This window comes from Phoca vitulina, unplaced genomic scaffold, assembly GCF_004348235.1.
Source record: "Phoca vitulina isolate PV1807 unplaced genomic scaffold, GSC_HSeal_1.0 scaffold2, whole genome shotgun sequence".
NCBI lineage: Eukaryota > Metazoa > Chordata > Mammalia > Carnivora > Phocidae > Phoca > Phoca vitulina.
Window position 1 is genome coordinate 90,055,216 of NW_022589705.1, and position 23,542 is coordinate 90,078,757.

Below are 23,542 nucleotides of genomic sequence, written 5' to 3' on the forward strand. Positions count from 1 at the left end.
AACAGTGACACTGGGGCAGGCTGTCATTTATTGCTCTTTCCTTATCCATTCCTCACAATAGCCCTTCAGGTCTCCTGATTCCTACTTTACAAACCGAGGCTTGGTGAGGTTAAGGAATTTACTCAGGCTCAGGTCGTGGTGGGGAGGGAACTGGGATGGAGGTCTGATGACCCCTGTCTCTGTTTCTGTCTCTCAACCCTCACTCCCTTCTCTTGGCAGAAAAAACACACTAAGTTCAAATGTTTGTCAGGACCTATGTAGGGCCACACATCTATTCCCCGTGGCTCACATTTCTCCTTCTGTAGACTGGAGAGAATATGAGTTCAGAGGCACACAGAGAGAAACAGACACTTCCAAAATATGAGCACCAGCTTGCAGAGCTTCAGTTGGATTTTATTCAAGAGGAAGGCTCTCCCGCTCACTCAGGCTCCTGAACCAAGCTTTTGGTCCAGTCTTTCCCCAAAAAGTCAAGGATCCTGTGCGTTCCCTCTGAAGACTCTTTCTTGGAGCCGATGAGAACAGTGTTCGGGGGAAATCAAGCTCCAAGCTCCAACTGCCTGGAGACATCTGGCCCAGCATTCCTAACGTTGCTGGCTCACTTTACATCTGCTTCAGGAACAGACTTGGCAGGGTGCCGGGAATCTGTTACCTTCTGCGCAGTTTCGAATTTCTCTCCACTGTCAACATCTTAGTCTCTCCATCTGTGCCTTCCTCCTGTCTTCACTCTCCGCGGCCGAGGTGCCCTGCCCCTGCCCTGACTTCTCCATCCACCCTGTCCCTTCCCTTCCCCTCCTCTTGCCTCAGTCACTCCTATAACTTTTCCCGTCAGTTTAATAAATATTTATTGAACGAATGGGCCCAAGGTGACAAAGGGTAAATTCTAATGTGGTTTACCCCCAGCCTGCTGGAGAGCAAATCTAGAGATTACTGGCAGGGGTGGAGGAACTCCCTCTCATGCTGGGGTCCTCAGGTAACCTGCTCACCGCTAACCAACTGCAAGGATGCTAGCAGGAGTGAACACACCGGGGGTCTCCAGTGCTCCACTTCCCTAGCGCTCAGGCCAGAACCCACTCGGGTCTTTTGGGAGATCCCCGGGGAATCCCCCACCCAATAGCCGAGCTCCTTATTGTGGGTGGGGCTACACACTCAGCCAATCACATCCCCTGGGCATCGTGATTGGTCCAGTAGTGGGGCATGTGATCCAATCAGAGGACCCGTGGGACCCGCGGGACCCGCGGCTGGACACCGGGATCTGGAAAGACCTCCCAGACTCGAGAATGTAGCCCCCGCGGCTGAGGGAGTGGGGCCCAGGCACCGAGAGATGGAAGCCATTGCTGTTTTAATTTGGTAAATCACACATAACATAAAATTTGCCATCTTAACCATTTTTAAGTGCAGGGTTCAGGAGTGTTAAGGACACTCACATTGCTGGGAGACAGATCTTCAGAAAGTTTCCATCTTGCAAAACTGAAACGCTGTCCCCATGAAATAACACCTCCCCTTTTCCCCTCCCCCCAGCCCCTGGCACCCAGCATTCCACTTTCTGTCTCTATGAATTTGACTCTCTAGGTACCTCAGGTAAGTGGAATCACACAGCATTTGTCTTTTGGTGACTGGCTTATTTCACTGAGCAGCGGGTCCTCAAGGTTCATCCACATTGTAGCAGGTGTCAGAATTCCCTTCCTTTCTGTATACGTCACATTTTGTTTATCCACTCAGTGTCAGAGGGCACTTGGGTTGTTTCCACTCTGACTGTTGTGACCATGCTGCTGTGAACGTGGACGTGCACGCGGGGAAGCTCGCTTTGAGCCCTGGCTTGGGTGCCCTGAGCTGCTCAGCCCCATGAGGCCAGCTGGAACAGCACAGAGCCCTAACCATAGGGCGTCTAAATGGGGAGGAGCCAGAGACTCCTGAATGCAGCAAAGCCTCCAGTCGGCTTTTTGGGTTCGAAAATAAAACTATAAAGCTTTTCGTTTTCTTTCTCAAGCTTGTTGATTGTGGATGGCTTTAGTTGGAAGGTTAAAGTTGATTTTTTCTGGTTTGCCTGCTTGCTCTATAATAGGGCAAGGTCAAGGTTTTCTCAGAAATTGCTGCCGGTAACTATAAGGAAATAGGCAGGGGTAAAGCAAACACAAAAAGACTCACATTAAACAGCTGGTTCTGGGCTGTGCTCACATTAGAATGTACACAGAGGTTGGGGTCAAGGTCAGTTATCAACAAGTCTGTTTTTAGAAACTTTAGTTTAAAAATACATGCTAATGCCTTTTCTTGTTCTTTTTTTCCCCCCATTCTCTGACCCTATGGCATGCTGCATGGTTTTTTTTGTTTTGTTTTTGAGGGAGCATATGTGATGTTCACACTCTCTCTAAAATAGCAGGTTGTCAACCACCTGGATTAACCATGACACGCCCACTGCTGAATTTATATCAGCTTGAACAAACACCTGGCAATGATTTACTCAAGAAAACATAATCCATTTTTTTCAGATTATCTACTTGTTCTTTGTGTTATCTTTCCAGTATGTGCTTTTAGCCCTGTAAAAGGTGCAGGCTGAATGGGACACTCTAAAGTAATCAAGGTAGTTTGGATACAGGGTGCCTACAGGACACACACATTCTGCCAGGAAGCCCTGGCAGCTGGGTAGAAAGTGAAGTAGACCTTGCCCTTGGAGAGCCTGTCACAAGCTCTGTTATTTGTAATTGCCGATACTTCTATGACTATGAGCCACCATGTCGAGAAGGCACACATGTGCTGGAGACTGTGTTGTGCACTGAACATGTGTGTTCTCATCTGATCGCCAGGATAATCTCGGAGGTGGGGAGGCATTTTTACCCCCATGTTGTGGATTAAGAAACTGAAGCTCAGAGAGGTTAAGTGACTTGCCCAAGGTCCCACAGCCAGGAAGAAGTGATGCTGTTTGACTCTAACACCGTGCTCTCAGAGCTTTGAGGTTATTCAAAGTCATGATTTTATACCTGCTTTCTATACCCACGAAAGGGTCTTAAACGATTGGTTAGTGAGGAATAGGAGATTTTCTGAGTTATAAGAAAGAAAATAAGAAAGAAACAGTGTGAAGAACCACAAGATGTTGCAAGGGGTACTTGGAAACAGGATTTTCTAGGAACACTGACAACTCTTTTATGGAAGTGTTATTCATATGGCACGCGCTGGATGTGACTCAGAGGACACCAGCCTCCACCCAAGCAGGACGGGGGCATATCCTCTGTACCAAGGGTGTGCTGGGGCCAGCCGCTACCAGCTCGTGAGAGCCAGTTACTAAATGCCCAGGAGTTTCTTTTTTTTTTTTTCTAAAGATTTTATTTATTTGACAGAGAGAGACACAGTGAGAGAGGGAACACAAGCAGGGGGAGTGGGAGAGGGAGAAGCAGGCTTCCCGCCAAGCAGGGAGCCCGATGCGGGGCTCGATCCCAGGACCCTGGGATCATGACCTGAGCCGAAGGCAGACGCTTAATGACTGAGCCACCCAGGTGCCCCGCCCACGAGTTTCTTGAGCTGGTTGAGAGACACAGCCATTAATAAAAATCAAATTACATAAACATACAATTAAATGATATTAGAAACAAAGGTAACAGATAGTTAGAACTCACCCTTCCTAATTATTTTACTATATTTTATTATTATTCATGCTCTTGAGGTTATTTAACTCTACATATGTGTGCGTTACCGCTCGTCTCTCTGCATCTCTGTATTCAGTGAGGTCTCACTGGTCGTTTGACATTGGCCTTGATGGAAGTATTTATACCACAGAAATCAGGACATACTGTAAATCAGAGCTTGATCTTTTTTGTTTTGCTGATCGTCTACACTTAAGGAGGTTCTGGCGAAAATGTTAACAATGTAAATTACATAAAAGCATGTATGTCTAGAGCCATTAAATTATGAGTAGCATGTAAAATTGGCGAAATAGTTCTCGAGGAAGTATTCAAAAACTATTATCTGGTACAGCAAAGAGGCCACTGATAAACACGTGAAGTTCCAACATACATCTTCCTTGTTTCACTTTTGTCTTACTCGTGGATGCAAACAAAGATATCCACCCACGTTCAGGTTGGGAACCCACTCTCTCGTCAGTCATGAAGGTAAGTTGGCTGTGGGTGTGAGCATTCAGCCCATCAGTGAAAGTGCTCTGGGAGAGTCGATTGGCTATATGCAACTTACGATAAAGAGCAGTGTATATTTTATTATTATTTGTAGAGAATGTGTTACACATTCTTTCCATCAGTAAGGCTTACACTCTATGTGCATACTTTACTTTTTCCAGAGAGCTGGTTGGTAAACATCTTCCAGCGGAGCATGGCTGTGCCCAGCACCCCGAACCGTGCCTGGGACGTGCTGCAGGTGTCAGCTGGCTGAACTGAATAGGACAACTGGCAAACAGAGCACAAGTAAAGAGGCCTTTGGCTGATTCTGGAGGTGGGGTGGGGAAAATACACCACAAGCCTGGCTCATCTTATAATAGTGGAAAGTAAGGAGGTCCTCCAAAGCCAAGGGTGGGGACCTGTCAAGGGACATGGCAACCAACCTCAAAGAGCTCCCAGTGGCCAAGGCTGGAGTTATTTGAGCGGCAAGACAGATAACGTAGTATTGGATCATAACCCAAAGTATACACGGAATATACACAAGTTCATACTGATATAAATACATGATTCAGCAAATACATAAACAGGGAAGGAGAGACAATCTTCCTTACAGAAGAATTTAGCATATGTAGATAGGCCCCCCTCCAGGAGGTGGAGCTTGATTCCCACTGTCTGCTCCTTCCTCCCCTCTCCTTTGGGGTGGGCTATACACATGACCTGCTTCCAAAGACTAGAGTACGAAAGGGGAGAAGTAGTAACTTTCTAGTGGAGAAACCTGGCAAAGACCAGCTTAGCCAAGTGAAGAAGTTAACATCCCCAGGGATGTCGTGTGGATATTGGGTCCCCCCTGATATGTGACAAGGACACTTCACCTTTGTGGCATGTTTTCTGAAAACCATAACCCCAATCTAATAAGAGAAGAGGATCAGGCAAATCAGATATGAACACAATGCAATCCAATCAGGTATCCTGGAGAATGACCCCTGGTCAGTATTCCTCAAGACTATTGAGGTCATGAAAGACAGACCAAGAAATTGTCCCAGACCAGAGGAGGTTAAGAAGACATAGTGATGAAAGGCAGCGTGGTGCCCTGTGTTAGGTCATGGAGCCTGAAGTTCAGTTAATAATCGTGGGCCAATGTTGGTGTCTTGGTTTGGAAAACTCTACTATGGTCATGTAAAATGCTTAAAATGGGGGAAATGGAGGGAGAGGTATACAAGAACTCTCTGTACTATCATTACAACTTTTATGTAAATCTAGAAATTATTCCAAAATGAAAATGTTATTTCCTTGGCTGGGGGCGGGGGGCGGGGAAGAAAGGCTTTGAGTTACCAGGAGAAAACCCTACAAAATCCTTATGCAACTACTAATGTAGCTGACTCATGGGAGAGTTCTCTGGGACTGCTTCCAGCCCCAGAAGTTTACAAAATAAAGTTTACTAAACTTTACTCTTGTAGCTACACAACTGTAATGACTGGAAGGGGTGAAGGTGGAAAATAGTCACACTGACCACAGCAAGGAGGCTCAACTGGATAGACTAGAAAACACAGACGTTAGCGCCCACAGCCAGCAGGGGGCACTATTTGGCACGAGGGCCAACAGACTTCCCTACCTCAGCAGCTCCTGGGCTGTTGCACTAACTCCAAGTGGGGTAATAATTCTAAGTCCCCTAGAAAAGGAGAAATTGTGTCCAGTGTGAGAAATCAGGATTATGCATTTGGAACAGGGACGTGACAGGTTATATATAATTTTTGGAGCTTCAGAAAGGTGGTCTGTTTGAGCGGTTCATAAGAATCATTCATTTGGATTTTTACCAGCTGGGTTAAAAAGGAGATCTGGCCCATTGAATTTCTTCATTGTCTGTAAGTCTTCTAGCCTAGAGTTTTCCCTTTCTTTTCTTTTTTTAAGATTTTATTTATTTATTTGACAGAGAGAGAGGGAAAGCAGGGGAGGGGGAGAAGCAGAGGGACAAGCAGACTCCCCACTGAGCAGGGAGCCTGACATGAGGCTCAATCCAGGACCCTGAGATCATGACCTGAGCTGAAGGCAGATGCTTAACTGACTGAGCCACCCAGACGCCTCCAGTTTTCCCTTTCACGTTCTAACTAGCTTCCTGGTCAGTCCACAAAATGGGAAATAAGAGTCTAATGAGAAAAGACCCAGATTTTTGCAAATAGCCTCTTCTACCCCTAGATGAGGTCTATTTCAGGTCAGTCTTGCCAGATTGAGACTGAAGGGGTCAAAGAATGATTGATCTCCCACTAAGTTAAGAAAAGAGAAGCAGCAAGGTGGTTCTAGTGTGATCATAGAGTGTGAGCTTCCAGAGGACACCGTAAGCAGCCACGGTCGGTCCCTTGTTTCCTGGGCTGGGTTGTTTTGCCTGGATGCTAAGGCTTCACCTGCGCATTTCCCTCTGCGTCCCCGCCCTGCCCTCCGATGTCATCTGGGTGGCCTGTAGACATCTGATGACAACACAGACCTCAAGAGTCCTTTTGTGTGAGTTTTTGCTGAGGACACCTCCTGAGGCGTGTGCTGCTCAGGCCCTACACGCCACTGGCCTCAGAAGATCTCCTCCGACAAGAAACACCTGGCCTCAGGGCACCTCATCACATCAGCAGGTCCCCACACCTACGAGATCAGGCTGGGGATGACAAAGCTTGCCTAGCAAGAGGTTTGTTCTGAAGAGCTCTCTGGTCCATTTGGTCACTGGTCCCTCAAGCCTGGGGACAGGCAAAGCCACATCTTCTCAAGAATGGAATCTATGCAAAGGTGCCATGAAGATGGAAATGCCACCCTTCTCCAGGATGGACCAATAAGCCCCCAACTCCATGAGCTTCTCATCACACCCATTCACCAGAGGAGAGGAATGAGCTACTCTGCTTCTTTGGGGATTGGCTTGGGGCTTTTCCAATGGAAAAGTAGATTGTTTCTCATTTTCTTCCCTCTTCCCCCAAATTCCTACTCTCAATCCTGTTAGGAAGGTTCGGTTGAGGCAGGGGGAATGCTTCCTGATGTCACGGACATCTGGAGTTTGTTTGTTTGTTTTGCCTACCCTGCATCCATTTCTCCATCTTCTGGATGGGCACCTTAATTTTTGTGGAGCAGACAGCCTGCCCCCCCCCCACTTTTGGTCCATGTAATTCTGGTGGGGCTGATCCCTTCTGCTCCAGGGGAGAGACCATGACCCAGGCCTGGCAATCAGAGCATTCCTTGTCCCTGGCCTCAGTGATTGGTTCAGGGATAGGCATGTGGTCCAAGTCAAGGTAATTAAGAAATTTCTACTTTTCTTGGAACTGCTAAATTTAGAGGGTGCTGGGGATGCTGGCCACCACCTCACTACAGGTAAGGCAAGGGACTGCCTGAGATTGTGAAGCTAGATGAAAAAGACAGATTCCTGACCATTGTTTGGGCACCTGGATCCAGCTGGGCCTGAAGCTGGTACTTTTGGCCTTTTCAGTTACATGAGCTCCTCCCACCCACCCCCCGCCCCACGCCTTAGGCTGTTTGAGTTGGGTTTCTGACACTTGCAAACAATAAAATTTCCTGGAAAATATGCTTATTGAGACTTTAGCACAAGCATCAGGATGTAGTCAGAATGAGAGGTGTTACGCAGGTTATGATATACTCAAACACAACCCACCAGATCGTAAACAGGCACCACATTTATCTTTAAACTTGTAAAAATAAAGCAGTGGCCCAGAGAAGAAGTGATTTAAGACCAAGGAACCAACCATAAGACCAGTAGTGAAACATCACATAGAGAAACTTTGAAAAATAAATAGTTCTCTAGCTACAGCGGACTTCAGACTACAAATCCCAAATATCTTTTCAAAGTTATACCAGGAACAACATTCCAAGTTTTAAAAGAAAACTTTCCAATTGAAGAAACAGTAAAATGTATAATATGCATCTGTTGTATATATTATATATTAACGTCTAGGATATCTATCAGATATGTCTCAATGTGATTATATTATGACATGTGCAAATGCATATATATAATGTATCTACATATTTAGAACCACATATTTCCAGCTTTTTCAAAAAAGATGTGGTGAAAAGATTGTTCAAATCTATTTTTTCAGCTTGCCTATTTTTTTCTTATTCCTCAGTTAACCAAGTAAAAGCAATTGAGCAGCACAGTTTCTGGAACACAGGAGGGCTCGGGCTGGGCTAGCTCCTTCTCCCTGTCCTCACCTCCATTTTCAGCTCTTCTTTCAGAAAACTAAGGAAAAGAGGAGAGTCGGTGGAGCATGGGGTTATAAACAGAGGCTGGTCAATGTTTCCCGTAGAGCCAGACAGTAGATGTTTCCAGCTTTGTGTGCCGCATGCTCTGCCCAGCTAATTCTGCCGCCGTAGCAGGACAGCGGACTTAGCTACGCCGACATGAACAGGATGGCTGGTTTCCCATAAAACTTTATTTACAGAAACAGGTGATGGCCTGGATTTGGCCTGTGGGCTGTAGTTTGCCAACCTCTGGTTAGGAGCGTGGGATTCAGCATTACACAGAATCAGGTGCTGCTCCCTCTTTGTCCCTGACCATCTGTGTGACCCTGACGAATGTGTTCGTTTTGTGCCTCATCTGAAAAATCAGGATGGTAACAGCTACTTCTTAGTTGGTGAGAAGTGAAAGAGATAGCGCATGTACCACGCTTAGAGTACTTCCTGGTACGTGGTACGTGCACACCGAACAGTAGCCATCAGACATTATCATCAGCAGCAAAGAGAAAAAAGAAAGGGTGTGGCTGGATTTGCCCAGGAGCTGCAGCAATATCCGGGTAAAAAGTTAGTGGAGGCAAATAAGGAAGCCAATAAGTGCAATTGCATTTTCTTCTGCTATTGGTGGCTTTCGTTTTTACTGCCATGATACATCTTCCCCATCAGCAGGTGCAATTGCAGGCTGGCCTGGGGCCCCCAGGACGTGCCTTGACCGCCCTGCAGTGAAGGACCTGCCTGAGCTCTCGCAGCACCATGGGGCTCCAGGTGCCCCACTGTTAGGAAAAGCCCCTAGACCCCTAGGGACTCAGGAGAGCAGCCTTTCAATCCCAGTGCTGGCTGTAACCAATACATAACCTTGAGGAAGTCGCAGGAAATCTTTGAGCACCATTTACACAATGATAGGGTGGTCCCAATGACCTCTACAGAAATTCTGAAGGGAGAAGGGGGACCTGTGATTAATGAGTATCTCCTTGGCAGAAACTGGAAACAAAAGCTTAGAGAGGTGACATAAGTTGTAGCTGGAATTTGAACTTGGGTCTATCGAACTCCAAAGCGCTTGCTTTCTTCACTGTATCTGCAGAGCTTCCCCATCACAGCGGCAAGCAGCAAGGGGTGCGGGGCTGATAGAGGTGCTCTTTGTGTCGGGTGGGATGTCATGACGTTGCAGGAAGGACGAAGGAGGTATCCAGGTCACATGGGACAGTGTGGCTGGACTGGGAACAGGGCCAAGCAGCTAAAGGGAAGGGTAGTCATGTTTACCACTGTGGGGTCCCCCACTGGCCCCTGTGGGCAAGGGTAGCCCAGAGCCCGATCTGGGGTGGTTGCTGATGGGGCCATGCACGGGGCGAGGAAAACCGCTGCCAAGGGCTGTCAACCCATTCATGAAACAACTGTACACATCACTTGGGACGTCTGGCTTCCTTTCTTCCTTCTCACATTTCCCTTAGACTTGCCATATTTCAGAACAGAGAAAGACCTGATTTATAGATTTGGGCGAGGTGGGTTTCCTTGCCCCTCTGCTTGATCAGAATACCACTACCACGAATAGGACAGCTTGTTTCCACACCTCCCTTCCCGGAGATCAGAAAGCACTCCAAAAGGCAACCACAGACAAAAGCCACAATATGGCAGGCATGTCCGGATGTGACTTCAATTGCCCATGCCTCGTGCTGAAGCAGAGACTCTGTTATTACTTAACTGTTTTTTGGGGGGCATTGCAAATGTCCCTGCAGCTCATGTCCTGCCTAGCTGGGGTGGGGGGGTGACGCCCTCCACATGGACTCTGATGTGAATGGTGACTCTGGAGTTGTGCAACATGGCGGCCCTACGTTAGACTTCGGCAGAAGAACTATGATTTACAAAGCATGTTCCCAGACATATCCCCGGGGGCAGGTGCCAATGTATTTTGTCAACCAAGAGGGGTTTTGGGGAGTATTTTTTCATCTTGGATGTCATCCCACAGGTAATTTATATGGACATGTATCCATCTGCTGGCTGGAGAGGTTTTGGGGGTCCTTCCTGTCCTGTCTAACTCCCAGAAGAGGCATCCCGGCCGCTAACATGCTTATTTGCTTGGTTCTAAAGCTGAGAGTTACCATGACCTTGTCAGAGGGGCTGGACGCCAGGCCAAGCGATTTACATACATTACGAACTTAACGCCACAGTAACTTCATGCGGTAGGGACCGGTAGTGCCCCAAGTTTACAGCAGCAGGAACCAAGCTGTGAGAGTGGGGTGACTTGTGCATGAGCCCACGGCGTAAGCGCAGGGCTGGGACTGTGCTCGAGGCAGCCTGACCAGGACACACACTCTCCCCACCGTGACATCTGCTAATACATGTAGCTCCCCGACCTCCCACCACCCTCCACCCCCCATCCCCAAGGAAAGGCGGTCACATCCCTTCTGATTGGTATGGTCACCACAAAGCCTGAAATAAATGTTTTCATTTGGGAACTCTGTCAGGAAGAGAATAGCTCTGATCATGCCCATCCCTTTTGACATCATGATGATCCTCCTTGAAAACTCTACCTCAGGGGGAAACAGTGCCCTCACCTGGGACCCAAAAAACCAGCCAGAAACAAGAGTATGCAGCAATCAGGATGGCCACAAATTTCCTAGAAAAGCTGGACGTCAAAGTATTTAATGAGAGATGCCCTTCATTACCTCCTCTTCCTTCCTTCCTTCCTTCCTTCCTTCCTTCCTTCCTTCCTTCCTACTGCCCTACCTTCCTTCCGTCCGTCCTACCTTCCCTCCTTCCAGTCCATAAGCCTACCTTCACTCAGGCCCTGCAGAGGACCCCTCCATTACTAAGAGCTCACAGGATGCTTGCATGAAAGTCTCTCAATCTAGGAATGCCCTGAGCAGAGAGCACTTTGGGGAGGATGGAGGAGGGAGAGCCTGCAGGGAAAGGTGGCTCCCTGGGAAAGCCCAGGCTGCTATAAGCGCCCTGGGCACAGGCCTGCAGAACATTTGTGCAGCTGATTGCAGTCACTTGAGGAAATGAAGCGGGACGCAAATGCTTATAGAAATAAGAATGAAAAAAATGTGTGTATATTCAAGTGCCCACAAAAGTGTGCTTTGCTGTCTTTGGAAACCAGTCGGGGATACTGCTCTGGCTAGCATTAGATTAAATGGTTTTCTTCCCTCTGTTCCCCACAAGTGGGGACAGAGATGAATTCTGCATTGACCAGCTGTGTGATGCTGGGGAAATCACTTAACTTCTCTGAGTTTTGGATTCTTTGTCTGTAAGATGGGGATCATGAGAGAACCCACCTCGTAGGTTGTTGTGAGTGTTAAATAAGGGAGAGCAGGCAAATTGCTTAGCACAGTGTCGTTCATATCCGTAACTCCTGCTACTCCACTGATTTCTCTTTTTACCAAGCGTCCTCTCCTTCTGTAGTCGAGTTTCGAGGTCGTCATCATTGTTTCTTACACTTATATCAGAAACACCTCGTAAAATGAAGTACCCCTTCCATACTTAGACACCTGTGTGCATGACACCCTTATTCACAACAGCCAGAAGGTGGGAACAACTATCGATGGATGAACGGCTCAATGAAATGTGGTGTAGACCCACGACGGAATATTACTCAGCTCAAAAGCATCCCTTTCCTCAAAAAGGAAGGGGATTCTGACACCTGCTACAACATGTATGCACCTTGAGGACATGATACTACATAAGTGGAGCGAGACAGTCACAAAGGGACAAACACTGTTAGATTCCACTTACACGAGGTGCCCGGAGAGGTCAAATTCAGAGAGACAGAAAGAATGGTGGCTGGGGGCGGAAGGAGGAGGGAGTTTTTATTTAATGGGCACCAAGTTTCAGTTTGGGAAGATGAACAGAGTTCTGGACACTGCTGTAGAACCATGCGAATGTAATGGCGTGGAACTCTATACTTAAAAACGGTTATGACGGTGAATATTTTCAGTATTTGGCCACAATCTTTAAAATTAAAAATTAAAAACAAACAAAAAAACCTAAGTACCTCCAAGGTTGTTTGTTTTTTTTTTTTTAAAGACTTTATTTATCTATTTGACAGAGAGAGAGAGACACAGCGAGAGAGAGAACACAAGCAAGGGGAGTGGGAGAGGGAGAAGCAGGATTCCTGCTGAGCAGGGAGCCTGATGCAGGGCTCGATCCCAGGATCCTGGGATCATGACCTGAGCCGAAGGCAGACGTTTAATTGACTGAGCCACCCAGGTGCCCCTCTCCAAGGTTTTTTGGGGGAGTAACAGAAATGGATGGAAATGTTCTGAAAGGTTGTGGTGATGTCTTACTCGTAAACATACAAAAACGGGGGGCGCCTGGGTGGCTCAGTTGGTTAGGCGTCTGCCTTGCGCTCAGGTCATGATCTCAGGGTCCTGGGATCGAGCCCCACATCGAGCTTCCTGTTCAGCTCTCCCTCTTCCCCTGCTTGTGCTCTCTCTCTCTCTCAAATAAATAAATAAAATCTTTAAAAAAAAAATACAAAAATGGGCTGAATCACAGGCTTACAATGAATGAAGTTTATGTTATGTAAATTTTACTTTACATAATCAAAGCCCATCAGATTTTATCCTTTAAACATGTGCAGCTGATGGTATGTCAATCATATCTCCATTAAGCTGGTTTTTTTCCTTTTTTTTTCCTTTTTTTTTTAAGTGGGCTCTATGCCCAGCTTGGAGCCCAATGCGAGGCTTGAACTCACGACCCTGAGATCAAGAGTCAGACGCTTAACTGGCTAAGTCCCCCAGGCGCCCCTCCATAAAGCTATTTCTTAAAAAAGCAGCACAGTTTTCCATATACGAACGAACTCCTTGTAGTTTTTTCAAACAATGCCCCCTTTTGATGGATATTTAAGTTTCAATTTTTGTGTCCCTATAAATAATATTTCCATAAATATCTTCATATGAAAAAAATGCAAACACTGTTGGTCTTTCCCCTGCTGGCAAGCCACAAAATAAGAATTTCCCAGGCAGGGCTTTCTGGGAACCTGTAATTTTGTTGAACATTCCAGAAACATTCTTATAATCAAACATATTTGAGAAACATTGACTCAAACTTCACAAACTTGGATTTACAGGCTTGGGGTTTGAAACTCCATTTTCTCTGGTTCAGAAAAAAAATCTGTAAATGCTCTATACAAGGGATTCCATATTTAGGCTTCCCTTCTGTTGGGGGTACATCAGAATCACCAAGGAGCCTGTGAGAATGCATATTCCCCAATGCAGGCCCCACTCCCAGGGAGGCTGTGTAGGGTCGCCAGATTTAACATAAATAAATACGTAGATTAAAAAAATATATATAAATGAAATATAGAGTATCCAATTAACTCCGAATTTCAGACAAATACTAAATAATTTTTTTAGCATAAACGATCCCTTGCAATATTTGGGACATACTTATACTAAAAGATTATTTGTTGTTTCTCTGAAATTCAGATTTAACTGGGTGTCCTGTGTTTTTTCTGGCAACCTTAAGTATGAGTCCTTGGGCCTGGATGAGGCCCAGGGATCTGCATTGTTGGTCTGCTCCCCACAGGGTTCTGATGTGGGTGTGTGTGTGGGGGGGTCCTTATTATCCATGTTGAGAACTCTTGATCAGGTCAACACCTTCTGGGTCAGGAGCCCCCCCCTTCAGTGCTGCCCCAGGACCCTGGTGCATTCCATGAGCAAACATACTTTAATGGTCTAAGGAGGATAAGGCAGCTGAGCAGCAGCTGAAAAATCTGCCTGCCCCACATCTTCAAAGCCAAATGTGATGGATGTGGCATCATGACCCACGCAACCTGAGGGACGCCGTCCATCTTCCTGGGGTGCACAGTTAGGGCTGCCTGTGGGCTCAAAACCCCAGGAGTCTGTCTAGATCCTCTAAATTTGATTTATTTATACCCAGCCTTGTCCCAGAAAGGATTTTAAGCCTTGGAGGCCTCAGTCCATGTAGCGTTCTTGGGGGGCGGTGAGTAAGATAAAGATGCCGTCTCTCTTGGACACACGTGACAGATGTTAATTGTGTGCTCACCGTGAACGGGCACCATGCTAGTTTTACAATTATAATAATCTCTTTCCACCCTCAAGGTGAGCCTGCAAGGTAATTGCTGTCATTGGCCCCATTTTATAGAGGAAGAAAAGGAAGAAACGGGAGGTTCTGGGGGGTCCAGAGGCTTGCTCAGGAGCGCATGAGATATGCGAGTGGCAGAGCTGGGATTCTGACCAAAGCCTGAGCCGCTAACCAGGCCCCCGCGCCCCCTGCCCCACCTGGCCCCAGCCTGCCTCCCCCGTGAACGGTGTGTTCCTTGGGACTGAGCTTTAATGAGGAAGTTTTGTATTGCATTTTGCTTAAACTGGGGCCATATTTTAGGTCAGGATCCCAAGGATGTTTCTGATCGGGGGTATGACAAGAGGGGCCATGTGCTGACTCCCTGCCGGGGGCGGACACTGACTTTCACGCTTTACAGATAGATACCCTCTCAATGCCGTGCAGCATCGGAAGCCCGAGACCCGGGCATATAAAGAACCCTGGCTGAGGTCACAAAGCAAGGAAGCTGCAGAGTACTGATCTGCCTAAAAAGAAGCATCCATTTCTGAGTTTTCAAAAGCACACGCCTGCTTTCCTCTTGCCCTAACCAAGCTTTGCATTTCCAGGAAAACGCTATGGTTCGGGGTTCGCCCCCGTACAACTCTTACACGTCATTCCAGGAAATGCCCAGAAGAGGGCGCTAGGACGCACACCCCACCAGGATCCGGCGGGATTGGTGTGAACCTTGCAAGGTCGGGTGGGTCAATGTCACTTGTGTGCACAGCATGAAATCCGGGGGGCACGTTCTGGACAAGCACCACCCTTTGGATGCACAAAAGGCAACAGGACATGGCGCCTCTGGCCCCCTACCCTGCAAGGGCATGGACTCACCGAGGGTGGGTTTTCGATGACCAGTTCGTAGGTCAGCCCTCCAGACCCAAATCTCAGGACGTCTCCGGCTAGCAGCTTCACGGCCACATTCTGAATGTGGCACTCGTTGACGAAGGTGCCGTTTCGGGAATTGAAGTCCTGGAGAACAAAGCTGTCCTCGGCCTCATTATATTCAATAAGTGCATGATGGTTGTCGATGTCAGCAGACTGAAATACAGAAGGAAGACAGCTGTAACCAGGGCCCCAACATCTACTAGTGAGCACTGGGTCCCGGAAGGTGCTAAGTCCCTCGCCTGGCCGGCTGGTCACCACAACCCTCATTTAAAAACGATAACGCTTGGCCTCTGGGCTGGGCATGGAGCCTGCTTAAGATACTCTGCCTCTCCTGGGTCTGCCCCACCCCCACAACACTCTCTCCATTAAAAAAAAAAAAAAATGATGACGCTCAGGGTCAGAGAAGTTAAGTGACCTGGCCAAGGCCACATGGTTAGTGTGTGGCGGAGCTGGGGTATGCGCTCTCTGACTCCAGACCCAGAGCAGGTGCCCAAGTTGTGAGGTGGGGGATCAGGCAGCACAGAGGCAAAGGGAACTCGGGGGAGTCTGAATGAGCACATATTCTGGCCAGGGAGTTGGCCCCTTTCTCTTTCCCTGACCCCACATAGGTACGCTTTTGGTTGTCCAGAATGGCAGGACAGAAAGCAAAAATCACCCCAAACACAAACTAGAAAGATCAGTTGGCAAGTGACAACTGTCCACTTTCCTGCAAGGAAAATACCAAGTTTGTGGAATAAGGTACATAGAGCTAAGGAAGGGGAGAGTTTCTAATGATTGTTGTTCATTAATTTTTTTATTCATTTTGAAAATAACATTTTAAAAGTGTTACAGAAAATGAGAATTGGAGAAAAGCACAAAGAAGACATTATAATCACTTAGGCTCCCATCCCCCAGAGGCAGGCACTGTTTTAACACTGTGGCTCACTTCCTTCCAGTCTTCTGTCTATGCTTACAATCTTTTTAAAAAGTTCAAACAAAATTGAGATCACACCACATAACATACAGTTTTATAACTACTTTTACAAAACCTTGGTGTACAATGAAGGTTTTCCCATGTGATTAGTTATTTCTATTGCTTTTTAAAAGCTGCTCAGAATTTATCTCATCGGTGATGATCTGCTTTTCAATAGGGGGCCAGGTGTGACTACATTTCCAGAAAGAAAGGGACCCCAGCCCAGATAGTGTGTCTGTGAGTTGGCAATGCGGGGCAGAAGGCTCCTCCGTACTTTCTCTTTCGTTAGAAGAGTGAGCAAAGTTTAGCACCCAGGAGGAAAGACTACATTCCCTGGGTCGTGGGGCTCTGGACTGTGGCTGTAGGGCACATGTGAAGTCTTTCTCTTTTCAGGACACTGTGCCTATGAGACATCCACCCCGGCCTGAGACTTTGCAATTAGTTTCTAGATTTATCTTCTCGGAGTGCCTCATCTGACATTCTCACAGAGTACTTGCACTTAGAAAAGTATAAAGTCCCATAATACAGTACAAAGTGTAAAGTCCCATAATACAATGATACCAATAGCTTGTATTGATAATATAATAATAGCTTATATTATATAGCTTATATTGTTATACAGTAATATAATAACTTGTATTAATAGAATATATTAATTCAACATTACATGCCAGGAAATTTGCTAAGTGCTCTACTGCATTATCCCATTTCATCTACACAATAATCCAAAGGGATGGTTCTCTATTTTGTAGATAAGGAAACTGAGGCACAGAATGATTAAATTTGCCCAAAGTCACCCAGCTTGGCTAGCCTGGATTGTATTCAGATTTGCTTGATTCAAATGTCTGTGTTCTTACCCACTTTGCAAATTTTTATCATATACTTCGGTATTCAAAATATTGAAACACAGAAAGCAGGAGGAACTATATTAATTTCAGATGGAACTGACTTCAGAGCAAGAAGTGTTACTAGGGGTAAAGAGAGGCATTACATATGATGACAAAGGGGTCAATTCTCCAAGAAGACATAACAATCCTTAATTGTATGTGCCTAAAGATAGAGCATCAGAATAGGTGAGGCAGAAAGTGATAGAAGTCTGAGGAGAAATAAACAAATCCATTATGATAGTTGGAGACTTCAACATCCCTGAATCAGTAATGGACAGATTCAGCAGGCAGAAAATTTGTAAGGATAAAGCTGAACTGAACACCACCATCAGTCAACTGGATCTAAATGACATGTATAGATTGCTTCACCAAATAACAACAAAATGCACATTGTTCTCAAGCTCACATAGAACATTCACCAAGATAGACCACACTCTGAGCACAAAACATAACTCAACAAATTTAAAAGAACAGAAATCATACAAAGTATGCCCTCAGCCTATGATGGAATCAAACTAGGAATCAATATCTGAAAGATAGTTGAAAATTCCAAAGTATTTGGAGATTAAACAACATGCTTCTAAACAGCATGTTGGCCAAGGAAGAAGTCGTAAGACAAAGAAAAAATTATCTAAATGAAATGGAAGTACATGCAAATGAAAATACAACTTATCAGAATTTGTGGGATGCAGGAAAGCAGTGCTGAGAAGGAAATTTATAGCATAGAATGCATATATTAGAAATGAAAGAGTTTAAAATCAATAATCTAAGCTTCCACCTTAGGAAATTAGAGAATGAAGAGCAATATAAGCCTAAGACAAGCAGAAGAAAAAATTAGGACAGAAATGAATGAAATAAAAAAAGAGGAAAATAATAGAGAAAAATCAATGAAATGAAAAGTTGATTCTTTGAAAAGATTGATAAAATTGGCAAGCCTCTAGGAGGCTAACCAAGAAAAAAAGAGAGAGGGTACAAATTACTAAAATCAGAAATGAAAGAGAGACCATCACTACTCATCCCATAAACATTAAAAGGATAATAAAGTAACATTATAAATAATTCTATGCCCACCAATTTGATAACTTAGATGAAACTGACCACCTCCTCGAAAGATACAATGTATCAAAACTCATACAAGGAGAATTAAATGATCTGAATAGGCCCATATATATTAAAGAATTTGAATCAATAGTTAATAGCCTTCCAAAACAGAAAGCACCAGGCCCAGATGGGTTCACTGGTGAATTCCATCAAACACTTAAGGAAAAAATGATACCAGTTCTCTACAACCTCTTCCAGAACATAGAAACAGAAGGAACACTCCCTAACTCATTCTATGTGGACAACATTACTCTAATACCAAAACCAGACAAAGATATTACAAGAAGAGAAAACTTCAGACCAATATTTCTCATGAACATAGAAGCAAAATCCTCAACAAAATATTAGCAAATTGAATCCAACAATGTATACAAAGAATTGTATACCACAAGCAAGTATGCAGGTATGCAAGACTGGGTTGACACTTGAAAATCAATTAATGTAATCTATCACCTCAACAGGCTAGCGAAGAAAAGTCACAGGATCATATCACTGGATGAAGAAAGAGCATTTGACAAAATTCAACACCTATTCATCATTAAAAAGCAAAAACACAAAACTTTTGGCAAATTAGGAATAGAGGGGAACTTCCTCAACCTGATAAAGAACATCTACAAAATCCCTAAAGCTAATCACACTTAATGAAACTTTTCCATTAAGATCAGGAACAAGACAAGGATATCCCCTTTCACACTCCTTTTTAACACAGTACAGTGTCCTAGCCAGGACATGCAATAAGACAAGAAAAGGAAATAAAAGGTACATAGATTGGGAAGGAAGAAATAAAACTGTCTCTGGTTGCAGATGACATGATTGCCTATGTAGAAAATCCCAAAGAATCAACAAAAACACTCTTAGAATTAATAAGCAATTATAGGAAGGCTTCAAGATACAAAATTAATATACAAAAGTTGATTGCTTTCCTGTATACCAGCAATGAACAGCTGGAATTGGAAATTAAAAATACAACACCACTTACGTTAGCACCAAAAAAAAAAAAAAAAAAAAAAAAGGGAAAAGAAAGACCAGACAGACAGACTTAGGTATAAATCTAACAAAATATGTAAAGATCTATATGAAGAAAACTATATGATGTTTAGCATCATTTCATAGGCTTATTTGCCATCTGTATATCTTCTTTGGTGAGGTGTCTATTCATATCTTTTGCCCATTTGTAAACTGGGTTGTCTGTTTCTTAATTGTTGAGTTTTAAGACTCATTTATTTTGGATACATGTTTATAGTATTCTTATTCATAACTGCCCCAAACTGGAAGCAACCAAGGTGTCCTTTAAAAGGTAAATAGATAGGCAAATTGTGGTACATCCGTACAATAAAATAATAGTGATGAAAAGAAATGAGCTATCAAGCTACAAAAAGACATGGCGGAACCATGTAAACGCGCATTGCTTAGTGAAAGAAGCCAGTCTGAAAAGGCTGTACGATTTCAACTATATGAAATTCTGAAAAAAGTAAAACTATAGAGATGGTAAAAAGATCAGTGGTTTCCAGTTGGATGGAACTGGAATGGAATGGAATTCCAAATGGAATTCCAGTTGGATGGGTTCATCCCATCCAAAGCGATGGATGTGGGACGGCATGAATAGGGGGAGCACAGGGATTTCGGGGCAGTGAAACTATTCTGTATGACACGGCAGTGGTGTATACTTATTATATATTTGCCAAAACCCACAGAATATGCAATGCGAGGAGTGAGCCCTAATATAAACTATGGACTTTAGTTAATAATAATATATCAACATTGGTTCCTCAGTGGTAACTAATGTCTCATGTTAAAGCAAGATGTTAACGATAGGGGAAGCTCTGTGTGTGTTTGGTGGGGCTGGGTATATGGGAACTCTATGTACTATTTGCTCAATAACCTATAAACCTCAATCTGGTCTAAAAAAGAAACATTTTTTTCAATATTAAAACACATCAGTTCTTTGGGAAATGCCACTCACGTCATTCATCACCATTCTCATTGATCTCTGTGTTCCATGAACTCTTGATAACCCATCAAAGAGAGAAATTCTATGGGCTGCATTTTGTTTTTCTTTTCCCAGGCCTCATTTACTTTCAGTTCCTCAGTAGCTGTCAGGCCATTATTAAGAAATCAAAGCAAGCAGGAAGTTTTGAATGACTCCATAAAATGGGGTGAGCCCCTGCCACATATTGGGCCAAGAGAGTGCTTCCTGGGACTGCCCTATCATACCAGACTGTCCACTTCCTTGGAAAATTGAAAAGCTACTATTGGGACAGAAGCCCTGCTGCTCAGATAGGCTGAATGTATAAGCTCCACCCTGCTGAGCTGTACCACGATTCACTGGTGGGAATGTTAAAACGTGCAGCTCGATGTGAAAGACAGTTCCTCAAAAACTTAAGAATGAAATTATCAGATGATCCGGCATACAACCAAAGGAACAGAAAGCAAGGGCTTGAAGAAATATTTGTACGCCCATGCTCACAGTTCTATTTGCAATAGCTGGAACGTGGAAACAACCCTGGGTCCACTGACAGATGAGTGCATAAGCAAAATGTGCCAAGTACCTACAATGGAATATTATTCAGCCTTAAAAAGGAAGAGAATTCTGATGCATGCTACAATATGGGATGAACCTTGAAGACATCACGCTGAGTGAAATAAGCCAGTCATACATAGGCAACTACTGTCTGATTCTACTAACATGAAGTGGGTAGAGTTGTCAAGCTCATAGAAACAGAAAGTAGGATGGGACTGGGACTGGCGGGGGAGGGGAAGTTGGGCATTATTTGGTGGTTTAATGGGTATAGAGTTTCAGTTTTGCAAGATGAAAAAGTTCTGATTGGTTATACAACAATGTGAACGCTCTTAACACTGCTAATCCGCACACTTAAAATTGGTTCAGGTGGTAAACATTATGTGCATTTTACCACAATATTGAAAATGGCTAAGATGGGAGCGCCTGGGTGGCTCAGTAGGTTGAGTGTCCAGCTCTTGGTTTCGGCTCAGGTCTTGATCTCAGGGTCATGGGATCAAGTCCCGCGTTGGGTTCTCTGCTCAGCGCAGAGTCTGCTTGTCCCTCTCCCTCCCCCTCAAATAAATAAATAAAATCTTTAAGAAAAATGGCTAAGATGAAGTGCCTCAGCCAACATCAAGATGCTGGCACATGGCAGTCAGAACCAAAATCTGTATCCTTGACTTACCCCTTACGCTTTTCACAGTAGACAGTGATTCAATAGTGAGACAGGAGTGGGGTGGAACTGAATATGGGCCACGCATTTTATTATTTATTTATTTATTTATTTGAGAGTGAGAGATCGCAGGCACACGTGTGTGTGCATGGCGGGGGAGAGAGGCAGAGGCAGAGGGAGAGAGAATCTCAGGCTGACTCCATGCTCAGCGTGGAGCCTGACCGGGGCCCAGCCCAAGTGGCTGCATCGATGGCCTGATGGGCTCCTTGCTTCTGGTTTCTGGTTGGGGCTGGCCAATGGGGGATCAGAGATCCAAGCAGGGAGGAGAGAGGGTAGGGTAGTTGTTCTCCTGGCTCCCTCCCTGTGGGGTCACCATGAGCTGGGTGCAACCCTCCACCAAAAGCCACAGCTCCTGTTGGGGGTTCCAGGAGATGTAACCCCCTCACCCTTCAGGTCTAGGGGGTGGGAACAGCCCCTCACTCTTAGTGGCTCTGGGCACTGCACCATCCGGAGTGGTTTCTTTAAGTCTGGCCACCCCCTGTAGGAGTCCCTTTATGAAACCCACCTCTGTCTCTCCACACCCATTCTGGATGGCCCTCTGCCCCCTGCCAGGACCTGGAGTTCCAGCAGGGAGAAGCTGTCAGATATGACTTTCAGGTCCCCTTCTCTCAGCCACGGAGGGGCTCAGGGTGGTCTTGTCATTACCCCACCTCGTCTGGTCCCAGCTCATGGAGGGTCTCCTCTTTGTATCTTCAGTCTCAGCATGACCCCCTAACCCGTGACCATGTTCACCATCCTCACAATGCCTCCCCTCCCCGTCCCCCATTCCTTTCCATTGGTGTCAAACTGTCTCGAGAGTGTTCCTTCCCACCTGAGCCCTCAGCCCACTGTCACTGTCACCCATGGCCCCCCAGCTTCTGCGGCAGCTAGCACTGTGGTCGGGGGAGGCATGTGGCCTCCTGGTTAAGGGGCTGAAGAGGCAGGACGGTGTGGTGCTTATTGGACTGGCTTTCGAGGTGGGGGGCCTGGGCTCAAAGTCCAGCTCTCCTACTTCCTAGTTGGGTGACCTTGGGCACGTGACCTATTCTCTTAGTGCCTCGGTTTCCTCGTCGGTGAATACAGACAACAATAGAACAGCTTAGTAGTTATTGGTGACGTATAAATGAGATAACACATACAAAAGCACTGAGAACTCTGGCACATACAGAGAATGCCAAAATGCTCACTACTGCGAGCAAGAGGACGGGCTCTAGGGTTGGAAAGCCTGGAGTCCAATCCCGCCTCCGCCGCATCCCAGCTGTCAGCCTGGGGCAGGTCTCTTGCTTCCTGTGGTCGCTTCCCCTGCAAAAGTGGGTTTCATATGCTGTGCTTCACAGGACTGACAGCAGGTACTCTTTGGAGGAATTTTCAAGGTAGGAGGACAACATTTTAAAAATTAAATGGTGTGTGTATGTGCATGTGATCTATTTCCTTTTACCTTTTGGTTCTTGGCTATCCCATTCCCTTGCTCCAAGCTCCTTACTGCCTCAAGAAAGATGTAATGCAGAAACAGTGAAAACTGGGGTTTTCAAAAGAATAAGGAAATGAGGAAACAGCTGAGCTCTGGTAAGACAGTGAGTCTGGGAGGAGAAGGGCAGGGGAAGCGTCTCTCCTTCCCTCTGTCAGTGACACCCGCCTACCTTGGTCTCCCTGGGAAGGCCCCGAGGAAGGGCAAAGCCTCAAGAAGAGGCTAGTTCCTAAAATCAGACTGCCTGAGCAGGGTTCCCAGCCCCCAACCCACCCTGTGTGACCTCAACTTCCTCACCTATAAAATGGGGGAAATGATAGTGCCTGCCGCGTAGGGTTGTTCATTGTAAGGATTAAATGAGTTAATATACTCGGAAGTGCCCAGAACAGTGCCTGGCACCAAGTCAACCCTCAGTGTGTTATGCATATGTTACTGATATGTTCCCTGGCCTGGCCACAGCTTGCTGGCTCTGCTACCTGTCTGATTACTCCTAGGTCTCCATGCTGGGCTCCTCTCCCTTTGCCTGCCCCCGGATTCCATGGCTCCGAGGAGTCTAGGGCCAGCTCCCTTTCCTTCTCGCTCCATCCACAGGTGGGGCCACTGCACCACCCCCAAATTCTCCGATGTGTATTTCCAACCCCCAGGTCATCTCCGGGCCT

The 23,542-nt window shown here is 45.7% G+C and overlaps 1 protein-coding gene across 1 annotated transcript in view; it reads right to left on the reverse strand.

Annotated features, from left to right (window-relative positions):
- The window catches only part of FHAD1 (forkhead associated phosphopeptide binding domain 1), a 123,803-nt gene that overhangs the window by 87,518 nt on the left and 12,743 nt on the right, over nt 1-23,542 (reverse strand). The window contains exon 3 of the mRNA XM_032393215.1: nt 15,210-15,416. Coding sequence (XP_032249106.1) covers nt 15,210-15,416 — 207 coding nt within the window. The remainder of the gene's footprint in view (nt 1-15,209; nt 15,417-23,542) is intronic.